This window comes from Eutrema salsugineum, unplaced genomic scaffold (genome assembly GCF_000478725.1).
Source record: "Eutrema salsugineum unplaced genomic scaffold, Eutsalg1_0 scaffold_5, whole genome shotgun sequence".
Taxonomy (NCBI): Eukaryota; Viridiplantae; Streptophyta; class Magnoliopsida; order Brassicales; family Brassicaceae; genus Eutrema; species Eutrema salsugineum.
Genome location: NW_006256612.1, coordinates 13,250,454 through 13,266,493, shown reverse-complemented (window position 1 = coordinate 13,266,493; position 16,040 = coordinate 13,250,454). Strand labels below are relative to the sequence as shown.

The following is a 16,040-nucleotide window of genomic DNA, read 5'->3' as shown; positions in this document are numbered from 1 at the left end:
TTTAAGAAAATTCTAGGTTTGGAATGGTAAAGAAATAGTCAAATTTCATTTAGCTGAATCAAGTTATTTTTTTTTAATAAATAAACTGAATCCAGTTTTAAGTAAACAAAATAAATTGTTTACGTAAGTACTAGTATTTAATTCATAATTTATTTGCACCCAATATATGTATGAGTTTTTCATATTGAGAGTTAAAAATTAATTAGGATTTACATTTAAATAAAAAAATGATAATTGAAGTACACCAAACACCTACATATTTGGTAAAAATATGGTCCAATTCCGTAAGTAAGAAATTAAAACATTAATTCATACGATTCAATTTTCGTATGTTATGACCATAAAGCGCGTTGATCGGCCGAAACATGTCTTGATCGGACTGATCGAAGCCCAATGGCAAGATGTATTGAGTCTTTCTGAACAATGCAGAGAACATGCGATTTGTGCTGGCTTTGTCAGCTTAATGAACTCGTTTCTATGTTTTGATGTAATCTTGCAGAAGTTTTTGAGTGAGTGATAAAAATCTGAATCACCCTCTGGTTATAAGTTAAAAAAAAAAAAAAAAAACAATGCAGAAAACATGTGGTTTTTGACATGTTGTTGTCTTGTCATTTGCCGACCTAATGAACTCGTTTCTATGTTGTATCCCGCGAGAACCATGTGATGGGGCTTTCTGATTATAGGCCTAGGCCCATATTTAGAAAGTTTGGCCCAAATAAGTTTCGTGAATAATGTATAATGAGATCCTTAATTGTAAACTGAAACTGCTGCACTCTCAGTCTCAGCTATTTCCTCTGACGTTCTAAATTATAATCCTTAGATAGAGAGAATGGCTTCTTCGTCTTTGCCTCCGGCGATGAAGGAAGGAGAACATAGAAACTGGGCGGAGCTTCCGCCGGAATTGACGTCATCGATTCTGCACCGGCTTGGCGCGATTGAGATATTGGAAAACGCACAGAAAGTGTGCAAATCGTGGTATCGCGTTTGCAAAGACCCCTCGATGTGGCGGAAAATTGACATGCTTAACTTCAAAGACGTGGATTACGACCTGCTCGAGAAAATGTGCCGTCACGCAGTTGATCTTAGCCAAGGCGGTTTGGTTGAGATCGATATTCGGAACTTTTGTACTGATTCTCTCCTCAATTACATCGCCGATAGGTTCTCTCTCTCTCTCTGTAACTCAAAATCTGTGGCAAATTTTGACTTTTCTTCAAGGGGAATTTTCGATTCCTTGATTAGAGAATTGGGGTTGTTTTGATTTCAGTCGTTGTATGGGGTTTTGCTAAATATACGGTTAGTACAGATTTTGGCCATAAAACAACTTGCTTGTTCTGAGTTCCTAAGTTCTTCTTCCTTATGAAGAGTGGGGAAAATTTTGGTAGCTTAATGATTGTTTTTGGAGGATTTTTTTTTGTCACTCGGTATTTATCTCGTCTCTTTTCGTCTGCTGGGTCTCTTCTGATGAATTCACTTTTGGACATTGAGTTACTCATACTTGTGAATGTACGCTTTGCAAGTTTGAAGTCAATTTACTTTTCAGGCTTGTGACTGTTACTCCCCTGCCCTTCGCGTTTTAGAGTAGAAAACGTCCACTTGATAGTTGATTCTAAGATTGTTATGCTTCTGAGGTTCAAATGGTTTAGCTTCAGGTTATTGTGGTGCTAGGAAAAATTGTTTTGCATCTTATCGTTCTTCTTCTTCTTTATCTTTGATTATGTTTCTAAAGTCTTACACACAACAATTTGCAGTTCAAGTAATCTGAGAAGCATTAAACTTGCAATGTGCTATCAAATAACAAACGAGGGACTTATTGAAGCTGTCGTGAAACTTCCTTTGCTTGAAGACCTCGAGATTTCATACTGCTCATTATCAGGAGAGTTTCTGAAAGTTGTTGGCCAGTCTTGTCCTAATCTGAAGACATTGAAAAAGAACTGTGTGGGTTACAGGCGTCCTCGACACGAGTGTGACGATGTTGCCCTAGCAATCGCTGAAACGATGTCCGGACTTCGCCACCTCCAGCTTTTTGGGAACAAATTAACAGACGCTGGTTTAAACGCCATTCTTGACAGTTGTCCTAACCTGGAACATCTTGATTTACGCCAGTGTTTCAACGTTAACCTTGTTGGGGATCTGGAGAAGCGGTGTTCCGAGAGGATCAAAGTTGTTAGACGCCCCAATGATTCGATTCATGATTACCCATTTGATGCAACGATTAACGATGTGGATTCATCAGAAGATGACTACCCTTATGGCTTCTCTGATGTCGATATGGTGTCAGATGATGAGTTTTACTATGACTTCTCAGGTGCTTCTGACTATGATGACATGTTCGATGATTACGAATTACAATGATATGCATTTCTAGAGTAAACATTTTCAAAGTCGTTCATGACCCCTCTTTTTAAGCATGCTCGTAGTTTCATATGTGTCCTCGTGTATTGTTACATTTAGTAATATTGTGTTTTTGCTTTTTGTCGTTCTACAATATCTAAACGCTAAAAAAGTTTCAAATGATGTGAACTATCTTCCTTTGACTAAAAATCTTGAGTTTATTAACATCAAAGAAATCAAGCCTTGTACTTATTCTGCAGTGAGAATCCTCCAAAAATTGCTTAAGCTTTTTCTGTTTTCACTTAGACATAACAAGAAATAATAAGATTAAAACTAAGATATGTAATATAAAACTGTTTTGTCTCAGTTATCAAACTCTACATGACTACATGAGTCATCTCTTTGATCCTAACTGCTTCATACAATCTCTGCAAAAGCAAATGAGGTTTTGAACAAATCCCATCAACCGTAAAGTTCCGTGTGGCTGAAGGAATGGCCAAGTGAACATCAGCTAGCTTCTGTTCTAGCAATGACTTGGCATCCGAGTCGTGGCCTTAATTTTTGTTTTTTTTTTTGTGGGTTTAAGAGTAACAGAGTTTACGTTTCAGTTAGCCTGAAAGCAAGATCAAGCATATCATTATCTTCATCTGTTGATTCTTCAAGTTTGTTATAGTAGTCCGTTTGGTGTAAATATAACTTTAGTTATTCTATCAGCAAATCTTGGTTTCAGAGAAAGCAGATGATCTATTAATAATGAAGGCGTTTGTTTACCATCACGATCACGTGAAACGTTGAACACGCTAAGGAAGAACATTAATTCATATGAATCATCTGATTCTTCAATCTTGATACATTGTTCAGAAAAATTCAAATAGTGAATTCCATAGCATAAGATGAAGTTTTAACATATTCACATTACAGTCTTGAACACAACCTGTGGAGAGAATATTTTTCAAAGAAAAAGCATAGAGATGAAAAGATTAACGAGCTGAAGGAGTATCACTGATGCAACTTATGCTATGTCCCATGGAGTTGGTTGAATTTGCATCTTGGCTCCTTGTTTTACTTGAGTTGTCGTATATTTCCAAACACTCATTTAGTTCATGAGCAACCCGTGTCATGTTTGGTCTCTCTGCGGAACAAGGGTTAATGCATGACATTGCTAATTCAAGAGCTTTCCAAGATGAACCTGTGTCGTATTCTCGATGGAGATTCGAATCCATAATACTTTCAATATCACCATTTACGAGCATAGACTTGGCCCATTCTACTATGTAAGACTTTTCACGTGATTGTTCTATCACAGGTTGGCCAGTGATAATCTCCAGTAACACAATCCCAAAGCTATATACATCACTCTTCTCCGTTAACCAATTCTTTTGGTAGTATCTGCGCGGCAAGTACTTGATGATGTTTGAACCTCTTTTTTATTTTAATCAAACAAGCAAGAGATATTTTTAAAACTATAATGGTGTACACTTACTCGGGATCAAGATAACCAATAGTTCCAGCAATATTTGTTGATACATGAGTTTTACTCCCCACTAGAAAAGATCTCGAAAGTCCGAAGTCGGCGAGTTTCGCTTCAAAAGTTTGACCTAACAATATATTGGTGCTTTTCACATCTCTATGGACCATTGGCGGTTTACATCCAATATGCAAATACTCAATGCCTAGTACATAGAAAAAAAGCTTTCCCATGTTAACTACATTTATCATAAACATGAAAATTAAAAGGCGTAAGAATATATCTACTTAAACAAAAAAAAAAAATAAGAACTAACAAAAATTTATACAAACCTAGCGCAGACTGGATAGCTATTTTAAGTCTACCCGACCAATTCAAAACAGAGCCTCTACGTTCTCCTGCCAAAAATCACCAAATGGTTAAAAATCACTGGAAAGTTTATAAAGCCTGTCGAGCTACCTTTTTTTTTTAACTCTAATAGTTTACCTGTAAGATGTTCCTTTAAGTTCCCATTTTCCATGAACTCGTAGATGAGAGCCAAATCATTTCCTTCATCACAGTATCCGATGAGGCTTACTAAATTTACGTGGTGAACTCTTAGAAGTAGTTCGACCTAAGGATCAATGATATAAAAGGAAATGATTCATAGACTCATGAATCATGATTGCCCAAAATTTTAGTGGAATATTTTAGTGTAATTTAGTACCTCTGTTTTGAATTCCTTATAGCCTTGAGTTGATGACTGAGAGAGAACTTTGACGGCTACTTGTTCATTATTTAGCAAACCCTGACAAACAACACCGAAGCCTCCTTTACCAAGAACAACTTGAAAGTTATTAGTCATTTCTTTGACTTCTGAATAAGTAAATCTTCTATTTTTCATTTCGAGGCATGGACGCATAACTGCACAAAATTTTTTGACACGGATCCATAAGATTCCATATTTTTGATATGGAAGATATATATTTCTTAGTTTTAAACTACCTTTGCAAGTTGATGTCTTTTTCTTTCTAAAAAAGAAGATGAGAACCAACGCGATTATGATAACGACCACACAAGAAACAGACACAACAATCGCCACCACTGGAGATTTTGATTTGCATGACCCACATTGCTTTATATTTGCATCAACACTAAATCAAGCAGCAAAAAAAAAAAAAAAAAACCATTATTGAAGACATACAGACATAATAATCAAAATGATATCAATCTAAAAAGTAGACTCTTACGATAGATTTAATCCATCCTTTTTTCTATCGAGAAGGGCTTGAGGAACAGAACCTCTAAGATTGTTTCCACTTAAGTTTCTGTGGATGTAAAGAAATCATTAATTAGACATTAACGAAGATGACAAAAAATATTTCTTAGATAACTTACATGACCAACAACGATTTCATCTTGGCTAGAAATTCGGGCACTTCTCCAGTCAAGTTGTTTTTCGATAGATCCCTAAAATTTGTCCCACAAAAAAAATAAATGTATTAGTAAACCGAATAAACATTCTTTTTATTAAATGATGGAGTTACGTACAATTCTCGAAGCTGAGTTAGATTTTGTATGCTAGGTGGTATAGTTCCACTTAACCCACTTGCAGACAGATCTCTGTTTGCATGCATGATCGGAGACATATCATCACATATATAGTATGATCATTGATATACATTTAATTTGAGAAAAAAACACTACTTTGAATGTTCTTACAATGCTATGATTCTTGGTGGTGTGGGGGTATCGATAATGCTGCAGCTTAAACCAATCCACGATAATTGTTTTGGGACACAAGGATCGCCCTGCCAGCTGATTCTACTCAAACTATAAGTAGATTGGATGTTTTTGATGGCAATGACTAACAAATATAATGTGCCCAAAACAAAACAAAAAACAAGAAGAAGTTAACATGTGTAAGAAAAAATATGTTTAACTATAGAGAATGCATAAAGCTATACGGCTACATATACCATCATCTCTACTCGTCTCTGATTGTGGAAAATGTATGGCTCTAAAAATCTCAATAGCATTCATTAGAGGTGGTAGAGTCGACTTGGGAGTTTTGAACAGCTGCACACGACACACCGCTCCCTCGCATTTAAGCCATGCATGGTTAGATAAAGTTTGTGATTCAAGTTTCATAGGACTAACAGAATCGTAATCAACTCTACCATTCGCCACAATATTGAATTCCCTAGTTTCATTGGCCCCCAGTTGTTGGATCTCGGCGAAGTAAAGGTAGACATACATTTTGTCGTCGGGGGTTTCCGTAGTCCAGGTAAAGGTGAAAGGCTCACTGGCATTAGTGGGTATTGCGGCGGTCGTGATTACATCTCGTGGCGGGACGTAGCCAGAGGAAGAATCCGTTACATTCAGGGTTGTGTTTATTTGAGTCCAATATTGCGGTTGGAAGCGGGGAAACCAAATACGATCATACACATCTTTGGGATACCTGCCACAGTCTAAGTATTAACTTTCTATCAAGAAGCCAAAAGAAAAATGCTCACTACTCAAAACCAATTACCAATGAATGGATTAATTACTCAATCCATATTTTTTATATACCTCGTAACTTTATATGTGAAATCTTAACACGTAACATTTTGCTCCACACGTAATCTCCAATAAAATAAAATCATAACACAATTGTAAGTATTAAAGTAGTAGTCTTAATTATATGTTATTCTGGTACATACCTTGTAATTTTTTTTGAATTGGTGAAGTCGACGTGCCCAAAATGCTTCAAGGAACCGGTTGGAGTAGCATAAGTATCATACCGCAAAGGTCTTAATTCTATGGTTGATATAAATGGTGTACTTGACCCTGTCTTAACAACACATATATCTAAACTGTTAGATCTTGTGATATGAATGATCTCCTCCATCGCACGTGAATCTGAGTTTGGAAAAACTAAGGACGTCCAAATATTAGGACCAAGATAAAGGTCAAATCTTTGAGGAATATTTAGGCCGTCATAGTTGCCGTATACAAATAGGGCCCTGATAAGATACTTTGTGTCCTGCGTGACACTCAGACTATAGCAGTTTCTTATTCCATCGGGGAAGTATCTCAAAACCCTGTTTGCCTTCCAGAGATAGGCTGTTTCTGTGTTATTTTGGACATAACCAGTTTTTCCTCCTTGGATGAAATCGGCATCAGATATGTATGTTAAATTGGTTAATTGTTCGATATAAGGAGATTCCTTACGAGGTAATCCACAATCCAAACTGATGAATCCTGATAAAATTAACCCGACAGGAAAATATTAGAAAATGTTGAGAAATTACAAATATATATATATGTATGTATATATATAAGAAAAAAAGACGAGTGAAAGACAGTAAAAAATTAACCTTGTTGATTTTGAGACTTTACAATAGGTATAATGGAGAAAGTGGCATAAGCGACTAACAGAAGCTTGTTGCGAGTCTCCATTTTCGACTACTTTTCACTTCTCAACCAAATGAAAACTTAACTATTAGGAGAATTTGAAATTTGAACAGAACGAAATCGAGTCTCTCTCGTGAAGAAGACGAAGATGAGCTCGAGAGGAAATGGAAACTATGAATATGTATATGTTTCTGTTAATCATAAAATGTCGATGTGAGTTGACATTGCCTGGACAGTGTGTTATATACAGTTATAATCTATCCGGTACAAACCGGTTCACACTAAACCAAAATCTAAGCACCATCATATCATATGTAATATTAACAGCTACCAAAATTCTTGAAACACTATATAGACTAGTCATATATCTATATTAATAATTAATTGGGATGAGCACTGAAATTAAAAAACATAGGCAATGTCAACTTATATGGAAACGTCACTTGTAAATAGAAAACGAGCCAAACACAATATTTCTAATAGAAATCAACAGTCTAAGATGGAATCGAGTATTTTCTAGGAAGCCGTCAAACCCAACTTTGGTGGTGAAATTTTCAAAAGCAAAAGATCGTGCAATCAAGGTACGTATAACGTATAGTATATCGAATTATTATAAACAAAGTCAAATCACACTAAGATATTTGATGACTTGATGTGTTGTGTTATTATTGGTTGAGTCTTTTTTTTGTGTTCTTATGTGGCATTTATCGTTGTTTAGGAGCATTTATAGTATATTCCAGATACAAGCATATTAAAGAATACAATTAAAAACCCCGCAAATGTCAAATGTGTTGTGTGTCTATTAAAATTCGAAATTCAATTCTCTTGTATCCATCCTCCTTGCTCTCTCTCTTTCTCTTTGTGTCTAAGGTTTCTCATCGTTATCAATTCGTTCTTAGTTTGGGTACTAGTGTGCAATGAGGAAGGGAGAAATGGTGGTTCGAAAGCAGGTCGCAAAGGTGGGATTGCTGAACGATGAGGTGATTGGCTGAGTCTCTGAAGGCGTCGACGCTGGAGGATTTTGGGCCCTGTGCTCTCTATAGCACCCTTATTTCGGCTTTGGTCAGAGAATTAGTTCATCACAGGACGTCCTTATTTGCACGTTGACATTTTTTCCATTATGATCCGTCCAAACCAGCAATAAAAGTTTTTTAAAAAAGTCAAATTATTAATTCGTTTCATATTAAATATCCAAAGGTTTGAATTTGCCATGCTTTATATTATATGTAAAGTAGTTTGGGATCTTGTTTTTCTTGGACAGAGGTAGAAAAAATGAACAAAAAAATCCGTGGACTTTTATTAGCATTCCTAATTCAGTATTTTGGCATTTCCGGTTTTCTTCAAGCACAAGATCAACAACAAGGTACAACAGCATTTGGGTTTCACGTATTGAATATTCTTTTCATTTCGACCCATTTAATTCATTTTAATTTGGTTTGCAAACTCAACATTTCTTACAAATGATTTATGGTTTTGTCGTGGCCAGGATTCATCAACTTAGATTGCGGATTGCAAGCCAATGAGTCTCCTTATACCGAACCAACAACAAAGTTAACATTCACATCAGACGCCGATTTCATCAAAACCGGGAAAAGCAGCAGGATTCAGAATGTTCCCGGGTTGGATTATATAAAGCCATACACGGTTTTGAGATGCGGGCGCGGATGGATTACGGAACTGCTATACTCTCAGGGTCACACAAGGCACAAACTATCTGATCGTGGCCATGTTTGTTTACGGAAACTACGACGATCTTAATGCACACCCAAAGTTCGACCTTTATCTTGGTCCAAACATATGGACCACGGTCGATTTGCAAAGAAAAGTAAACGGCACGAGGGCCGAGATCATTCACATCCCTAGGTCAAATTCTTTGCAAGTTTGTCTTGTTAAGACGGGAACAACTACGCCGTTAATATCAGCGTTAGAGCTACGTCCATTGAGAGATGATACTTATATTCCTCAATCTGGTTCTTTAAAGAATCTGTTCCGCGTCTATTTGACCGATTCCAAAGACACTATCCGGTAAGTCAACTCTGCTCGATCCTAACATGTTGGTACACTTAGTTTTGAGGCTGAAAATTAACATCTCTTCAGTTCAGGTACCCAGAAGATGTCCACGATCGTCTTTGGAGTCCATTCTTCATGTCGGATTGGGAACTGATAAGAACAAGTCTCCCCGTAGACACTTCTGATAACGAATACGACATACCGGAAGACGTGTTGGCTACGGCAGCCACGCCTGGTAATGTGAGTGCACCATTGACCATTTCTTGGAATTTGGAAACACCTAACGACTTAGTTTATGCGTACCTTCACGTCGCTGAGATCCAAGACTTGAGAGACAATGATACCAGGGAATTCAACATTAGCGCAGGTCCAAATGTTAGTTATGGACCTGTTAGTCCTGAGGAGTCGCAAGTATATAATCTATTCAACACATCACCGGTTAAATGTCAAGGAGTGATTTGCCATTTGCAACTTATAAGAACTCAAGATTCAACTCTTCCTCCCATTCTTAATGCTATTGAGGCTTTTACATCACTTGAGTTTCCGCAGTCCGAAACTCATGCAAATGACGGTAATTAATGTCATCGAACTTTTTGAGTACATATGCTTTTATATTTATAAACATGCATATACTTATTTAAGTGGTTTCTTTCCATTGATTATTGTGTTAGTTGCTGCTATCAAGAGTATAGAAAAAAGCTATGGATTGAGTAGAATTAGTTGGCAAGGAGATCCATGTGTTCCTCAACAATTCTTGTGGGATGGTCTTACCTGCGAATACACCAATATGTCTACACCACCTAGAATCCATTCCTTGTACGTGTGATAATCACTCTAATTATGATGTTTTCTTTGTCAAGCTCTCTGTGTTTCTTAGTATCTTACACTTTTAAATGTGTTTTTGGATTTTTTGGATCTTAACACCAGAGACTTATCCTCAAGTGAATTAACTGGACTCATAGTTCCTGAGATCCAAAATCTTACTCAGCTTCAAAAATTGTAAGTATGCAGCTTTTACGAGAATACTCTGTTTTTTTTTTTTTTTTTTTTTTGTTAATAACACTCTTTATCAAGGCAAATAAGAAAAACTCAATTGGTTCAATTTTTTTCAAATGAAAGGGACTTGTCCAATAATAATTTGACAGGAGGAGTACCTGAATTTCTAGCCAAAATGAAATCATTGTTAGTCATGTAAGTTACTCAGTCTGCTACACATTTGTTCTTTTATCTTTCCAGTCTGTTCATGTTTATATATATTTATTTATTTTAATCAATTTACTGCTACAGAAACTTAAGCGGGAACAATCTTAGTGGCTCAGTTCCGCAAGCTCTTCTTGATAAAATGGGGTTGAATTTGAAGTAAGATTTTCTTGTCTTCCAATTGTTGATGTTTATCGGTAATACATGTCTTAGTTTTTAATTATATCTTCACTAACACTTAATTAGCTTGTTTACAACAATAGCATTCAAGGAAATCCGAACCTTTGTTCTTCCAGTTCATGCAACAAAAAGAAAAATAGCATCATGTTACCAGTTGTAGCATCACTCGCTTCTTTGGCTGCTATAATAGCAGTGGTCACTCTTCTTCTTGTTTGTTGTATAAAGAAAGGACCATCAAGAGGAAAAGGTATATGGAACAAATTCATCAAACCATTAACATCAGTGTGTGTATACATAAAGTTATGTATTATTTTGTTCGAGAATCGTTTCTAACTATTTGCGTATTATTATAGGTTTGTCACCAAGCCAACCATCAATAGAAACAAAAAAGAGAAGGTTTACATACTCCGAAGTTCTTACGATGACAAATAACACTGAAAGAGTTCTTGGTAAAGGAGGCTTTGGGATGGTCTACCATGGTTATATAAATGGTACCGAAGAAGTAGCTGTTAAGCTACTCTCTCCATCATCAGCTCAAGGCTATAAAGAGTTCAAAACAGAGGTTTTTTGCATCATTACTAAAATTATCTTTCGTTTGAAAAGAGAACAAAATAATCATCAATTCTGTAAGACGAACCTGAAACACTGTATGTACATTGGTACATGTTTGGATAGGTAGAACTTCTTCTAAGGGTTTACCACACAAATCTGGTAAGCCTTGTTGGATACTGTGATGAAAAAGACCACTTGGCTCTCATCTACCAGTACATGGCCAATGGTGATTTGAAACAACATTTGTCAGGTAAACATTTATAGTTGATAACATTCTAGCTTTATTTGGCATTCATTACAATGTTTAATACATGCAGGTAGCTCCTTCATGAGCTGGATAGATAGACTAAACATAGCTATTGATGCCGCACTAGGTTCGTTTTAGAGAATGGAACCGCCATTATTCTCATTTCCTTTTTTCTTAACACCCATTTGACCAATTTTTTCTATTGATTAATTGACAAAGCTGAATATTCGGGGACAGGGTTGGAGTACTTACATATTGGCTGCAAACCGTTAATAGTTCATAGAGATGTAAAAAGTTCCAACATACTATTGGACGATCATTTCCAAGCAAAGCTTGCAGATTTTGGACTTTCTAGATCTTTCCCCGTTGGAGATGAAACTCATGTCTCTACACTTGTAGCGGGCACACCTGGATATCTTGATCATGAGTAAGTATGATGGTGTAATCTTCTTTATCGGATCCGTTAAACTAAACCAGTTTAATTTATTTGTTTAATTTATTTGTGTTTTGTAGATATTACCAAACAAATAGGTTGTCTGAGAAGAGTGATGTCTTCAGTTTTGGTGTTGTACTATTAGAAATTATAACAAACAAACCGGTGATCGATCAAACCCGAGAAAAGCCTCACATAGCTGAATGGGTCAAGGTTATGCTTACTAGAGGAGACATTACCAATGTTATGGATCCTAAACTTCAAGGGGTGTATGACTTGGGTTCTGCATGGAAAGCTCTTGAATTAGCAATGACATGTGTGACTCCTTCCTCTTTAGAAAGACCCAACATGTCACATGTAGTTCATGAGCTAAAGGAGTGTCTGATATCTGAAAACAAGAGGACAAGAGACATAGTCACGACAAGATCCCTCGACATTAACTTGAGCTTTGGTACTGAAGTGAGCCCCAAGGCACGTTAGTCCTCACTTTGCTGCATTCGTTTTTTTTATCTGAGTGTCGTGTCACAACATTTTTCTATATGTAGTTGAAACGAAATTTAAAAAAATAAAATAAATACAAGAGATGTATCAATAATAGAAGAGATGTATTAATGAACCCTCACGTTACAAAGATCAAAATTAAATGTTTGTCGTCCTGTAATGAGACTGTAACGAACTGAATTCTTACATTAACAGAGACAAAACTGTACATACAGATTCCATATACAGGACATGATATGAGAACTTCATGTGCTGCAAAAGTTTTATCAAGAAGACAGACCCAAGACGTGTTACTATTACATATCTTCAGACATACAGCGGTGAGGCCGAGGGGCGAGGATAAGCAACAACTGTACTGCCCACCGCGGTCTGTCGAGCAAAACCAGCATTGGGTTTTTTGGTGGTAATGCTGTCACTTCTCCTACGCACTCTTCTCTCTGTCCTATCCATATTTCCTCCTCTAGTCGCATTTAAAGACTGGATGTGTTCGAGGTGCGAAACTACCTCTCTCATGTTTGGTCTAAGCTTAATCTCTGTGGTGAGACATCTCAGAGAGAGAGTAGCCACTTTACATGCTTCTTCCATAGAGTATTGGTCTTGAAGACGATTATCAATGACTCGGAATATCTTCCTTTTGTTTGCAAGGTATGGTTTAGCCCACTCCACGAGGTTCCGCTCTCCTGATGGACGGTTCTTGTCCACAGCTCGCCGACCAGACAACAACTCCAGAAGTACAACCCCGAAGCTATAGACATCACTCTTTGTTGTTAGATGCCCTAAAGAAAATGCAAAAGTGATCAGTGATAAAGACAAGCCAATCAGAAAAACAAAGATTTTACCAAAAACAGAATTTGACACTTACCGGTTGCGAGGTATTCAGGAGCTGCATATCCGTATGTGCCCATGACCCGTGTAGAGACATGACTTTTATCACCTACAGGCCCATCCTTGGCCAACCCAAAATCAGAAAGCTTTGCGTTGTAATCCTGCAATCATGTATAACAAAGTTTTTCATCATAAATAAAGCTTGAAACGTTTGCAGGCAATCATATCAAACATGAGAGAGAAGTTTAAAATACCGAATCAAGAAGGATATTAGAAGTCTTGAAATCACGGTATATCACTCTTGTCTCGGAACTGTGAAGAAAAGCAAGTCCCTTTGCAGCACCAAGAGCAACTTTCAACCGGAGTTTCCACGATAACGGTTGGAAATACAACCCTCCTGCAACCCAAATTAAAGAACCCGAATATTCATTAACTTCACATTCACAAAAAAGAAAAGCTTTTAAGTTTGACGCTTGCATCCCAGGATAAGACAAAGAATAAGAAGGACATACTCCTGAAAAGATGATTCTCCAAGCTACCCCGAGGCATGAACTCGTAAACGAGAAGACGATGTTCATCCTCTAAGCAATAACCGATCAGCTTCACAAGGTGTCCATGAGAAAACTGGCCAAGGTAATTCACTTCGGCCTGCAAAATCATCGAAACACATAAGAACCATCAAGAATGTTATAGCACACGAGAACTATCATTGGCAAATTATTAGCTTGTTATTTTTACCAGCCACTCCTGGTGACCTTGCCAACCATCTTGGTTAAGCTTTTTGACAGCAATAACCAAACCAGTGCCTGGTCTTGTGGCAGTGAGAGACTTCTCATCAATCCATCCTTTGAACACACAACCGAATCCACCTTCACCAAGCACACTGTCTGGTCTGAAATTCCTGGTTGCGGATTTAAGCTCGGCGAAGCTGAAACTCTTGAGGTTTGGAGACTGCAAGATCTCACCCTCAGTTCGAGGGCTTGGTCTTACAGACACAGACGAACCCTTACTCCCAAGACTTCCACTATCTTTGGCGTCAGAACTCGTATACTTCGGACTCGCCCCTAAACCCACCAAAACAAAAACAGATCAGTTTCTTTAAGATTACAGCCGAATTTCGAAATGACTAGTAACACGAATCAAATTTGTCAAAACACTAACCTCAGATGGAAAAATCAAAACTTTCAGGTAAAGAAATAACAAATCTAAGAACTTTGCATCCACAAATTAACCAGAAGATGACAAGTCTCGTCGTTTAAGATGAGACAAAGCTAAAAGAAAAAGAAAAGGGAAACTTGAGGTAAGTGTCTTTACCTGGGCTCTCAGCTTTGACCTGGGCACTCAAGCAAATCCCCATGATTATTCAGAGAGAGAACCAAATTGGGAACCTGTCCGCAATCTCTTTAACTATATATCACACTTGAGATAAGAAAAAGGTACAGACTTTAATCAGATGGAAGCTGGAAAGTTGATGTGGAAATAAATCAAAATGTGAAAAGAAAAGATTTCACAACTCTTATCCCCTCAAAAAGTGTACGACCAAGTTCATAAACCTACTCAAATTGCTGAATTAAATAAATGACAATTCATCCCCCCAAAGCAAGCAAGAAAAGTTAAGAAACCCCCAACAGCTAAAACAAACGAAGAAGAAAGAAAAACTCCTACTCACCTCCTTTTTTCTGTCAAAGAGAGTGAGAAGGACGTTGCTGTTGGGTAGCCGCATTAATGGCGGATTTAGTCTTCTGGAAGCTTTTATCAGTTTTTCGAGCTTTTCTTTCTCTCTCGGAAATAGAAATTTCTTCCCTTTTTATCGTTTCGTTTTATTTGTCATTTCGCTATCGTTTCTCTTTTTTGGTACTACGAACGAAGATTAGCCTTTCCACGGGGGTGTTCAAATCGCTCTCAGCCGTTGGATCTGACGTCATCATTCTAGTTCTCGATGTAAATTCCAGCTGGTGTGGGCTAGGCTCGGCTCATTTAGCGTTAATCAACAACCAAATCTGTCGTCAGATTTCGAACGACTATTGTATAGACTCTTACTCTGGTCGACGGATTGACCAATGAATATATACATGGAATGCTCAGGTCTTAATTTAGAGTTATCAATCGGATCTTAATTTTCAATCAAAAATTATGATTACACTGAAAAAATACTTTGAACTATGACGTAATTTTAAGATACTCAGACTAATAAAAACGCCGGATTTTCTTATTGATTACCTTTGTAAACAGGGCCAGAACTGAGATTTTGGAGGCTTGAAACAAAAACAGAAATGGGGTCTAATTGATTTTAAAAAGAAAAAAAAAAATTTTTTTAAAAATTATTGACTAAATTAGACAAAAAAAATTTGGGAACTTGAAACAAATGTTTCAATAGCCTTGGCCCAGATCTGGATCTGGCCCTGGCCCTGCTTCTAAGCAGTGTAATCCACATTCCTCAACGTTATGTAACGGTTACTTGAAATTTGAATAAAATACAAACTATTAAATCCATCAAGGACCCTCCCAGTGCCCATTCTATAATCATATCATCTTATATGATTCAAGGTGTTTCCTACAATAAATTTTAAATATTGGATCCAGATTTATGAGTCAAGACCGACACCGCAGTTGTCATTGACTCATTGGACTATACAACTTTTGTGGGTTCTTGTATTTTTTATTTTGTTAAAGTAGGTTATTGTATTCTTTTAAACTCTTCTTTTTTGGTCCTTGAACAACTTACTCTCTTAAACTCTTAACACAAAAATTGATTAACGCATCTCCAGTAATTTATCAGAATGGTTTATGGGTTTGAATAATGCTCAGAGGTGGATGCACTTGTTTTAAGTATGGGGCATGTCACATGCTGCATGTGCACCGAGCCAAAATCTTACATAAATATATTCAATACAATTTCAAAATTTTGTAAAAAT

At 37.0% G+C, this 16,040-nt stretch overlaps 4 protein-coding genes and 1 pseudogene across 5 annotated transcripts; 3 read left to right on the top strand and 2 right to left on the bottom strand.

Moving 5' to 3' along the window:
- The first annotated feature begins 784 nt into the window (after positions 1 to 784).
- Positions 785 to 2,523, top strand: LOC18994116 (F-box protein SKIP19). The gene is made up of 2 exons (XM_006417730.2): positions 785 to 1,158; positions 1,749 to 2,523. The coding sequence occupies exons 1-2, from the start codon at positions 830 to 832 to the stop codon at positions 2,350 to 2,352; spliced, it is 933 nt and encodes a 310-aa protein (XP_006417793.2). The 5' UTR covers positions 785 to 829; the 3' UTR covers positions 2,353 to 2,523.
- Positions 2,524 to 3,266: 743 nt separating this feature from the next.
- LOC18994115 (leucine-rich repeat receptor-like serine/threonine-protein kinase At2g14510) lies at positions 3,267 to 7,240 on the bottom strand. Of its 2 annotated transcripts, XM_006417729.2 has the most exons (13): positions 7,141 to 7,240; positions 6,484 to 7,024; positions 5,758 to 6,239; positions 5,501 to 5,645; positions 5,330 to 5,401; positions 5,177 to 5,248; positions 5,029 to 5,106; positions 4,784 to 4,932; positions 4,506 to 4,702; positions 4,286 to 4,412; positions 4,132 to 4,197; positions 3,815 to 4,004; positions 3,267 to 3,720 (listed from the first exon to the last, which is right to left on the bottom strand). In XM_006417729.2, the coding sequence occupies exons 1-13, from the start codon at positions 7,220 to 7,222 to the stop codon at positions 3,312 to 3,314; spliced, it is 2,610 nt and encodes an 869-aa protein (XP_006417792.1). In that variant the 5' UTR covers positions 7,223 to 7,240; the 3' UTR covers positions 3,267 to 3,311. The 2 variants fall into 2 exon arrangements, with proteins under 2 accessions (XP_006417792.1, XP_024008209.1); XM_024152441.1 differs by having other exon boundaries at positions 4,506 to 4,932; positions 7,141 to 7,222.
- A 1,209-nt stretch (positions 7,241 to 8,449) lies between these two features.
- Positions 8,450 to 9,206, top strand: LOC112084046 (annotated as a pseudogene).
- A 1,782-nt stretch (positions 9,207 to 10,988) lies between these two features.
- Positions 10,989 to 12,279, top strand: LOC18994114 (probable LRR receptor-like serine/threonine-protein kinase At1g07560). The gene is made up of 5 exons (XM_024152446.1): positions 10,989 to 11,079; positions 11,241 to 11,382; positions 11,441 to 11,493; positions 11,604 to 11,793; positions 11,880 to 12,279. Exons 1-5 carry the CDS (start codon positions 10,989 to 10,991, stop codon positions 12,277 to 12,279), a joined length of 876 nt encoding a protein of 291 aa, XP_024008214.1.
- Positions 12,280 to 12,435: 156 nt separating this feature from the next.
- On the bottom strand, positions 12,436 to 14,929 carry LOC18994113 (probable serine/threonine-protein kinase PBL9). The gene is made up of 7 exons (XM_006417727.2): positions 14,795 to 14,929; positions 14,440 to 14,544; positions 13,864 to 14,189; positions 13,638 to 13,773; positions 13,380 to 13,522; positions 13,163 to 13,286; positions 12,436 to 13,076 (listed from the first exon to the last, which is right to left on the bottom strand). The coding sequence occupies exons 2-7, from the start codon at positions 14,480 to 14,482 to the stop codon at positions 12,607 to 12,609; spliced, it is 1,242 nt and encodes a 413-aa protein (XP_006417790.1). The 5' UTR covers positions 14,483 to 14,544; positions 14,795 to 14,929; the 3' UTR covers positions 12,436 to 12,606.
- Positions 14,930 to 16,040: the final 1,111 nt, after the last annotated feature.

Excerpts from the sequence above, each read along its gene's own strand:
- LOC18994116 (XM_006417730.2), top strand. The coding sequence starts at position 830 with ATGGCTTCTTCGTCTTTGCCTCCGGCGATGAAGGAAGGAGAACATAGA. Across the intron at positions 1,159-1,748 it reads CTCAATTACATCGCCGATAG|TTCAAGTAATCTGAGAAGCA; the intron begins GTTCTCTCTCTC and ends AACAATTTGCAG.
- LOC18994115 (XM_024152441.1), bottom strand. The coding sequence starts at position 7,222 with ATGGAGACTCGCAACAAGCTTCTGTTAGTCGCTTATGCCACTTTCTCC. Across the intron at positions 5,107-5,176 it reads ATGAAATCGTTGTTGGTCAT|AAACTTAAGTGGAAACAATC; the intron begins GTAAGTTATCTA and ends TTACATCCACAG. Across the intron at positions 4,005-4,131 it reads AGCTATCCAGTCTGCGCTAG|GCATTGAGTATTTGCATATT; the intron begins GTTTGTATAAAT and ends TCTATGTACTAG.
- LOC18994114 (XM_024152446.1), top strand. The coding sequence starts at position 10,989 with ATGACAAATAACACTGAAAGAGTTCTTGGTAAAGGAGGCTTTGGGATG. Across the intron at positions 11,080-11,240 it reads TACCGAAGAAGTAGCTGTTA|AGGTAGAACTTCTTCTAAGG; the intron begins AGCTACTCTCTC and ends ACATGTTTGGAT. Across the intron at positions 11,794-11,879 it reads CCTGGATATCTTGATCATGA|ATATTACCAAACAAATAGGT; the intron begins GTAAGTATGATG and ends TGTGTTTTGTAG.
- LOC18994113 (XM_006417727.2), bottom strand. The coding sequence starts at position 14,482 with ATGGGGATTTGCTTGAGTGCCCAGGTCAAAGCTGAGAGCCCAG. Across the intron at positions 14,190-14,439 it reads GGTCAAAGCTGAGAGCCCAG|GGGCGAGTCCGAAGTATACG; the intron begins GTAAAGACACTT and ends TGGTGGGTTTAG. Across the intron at positions 13,523-13,637 it reads GGAGAATCATCTTTTCAGGA|GAGGGTTGTATTTCCAACCG; the intron begins GTATGTCCTTCT and ends TTTGGGTTGCAG.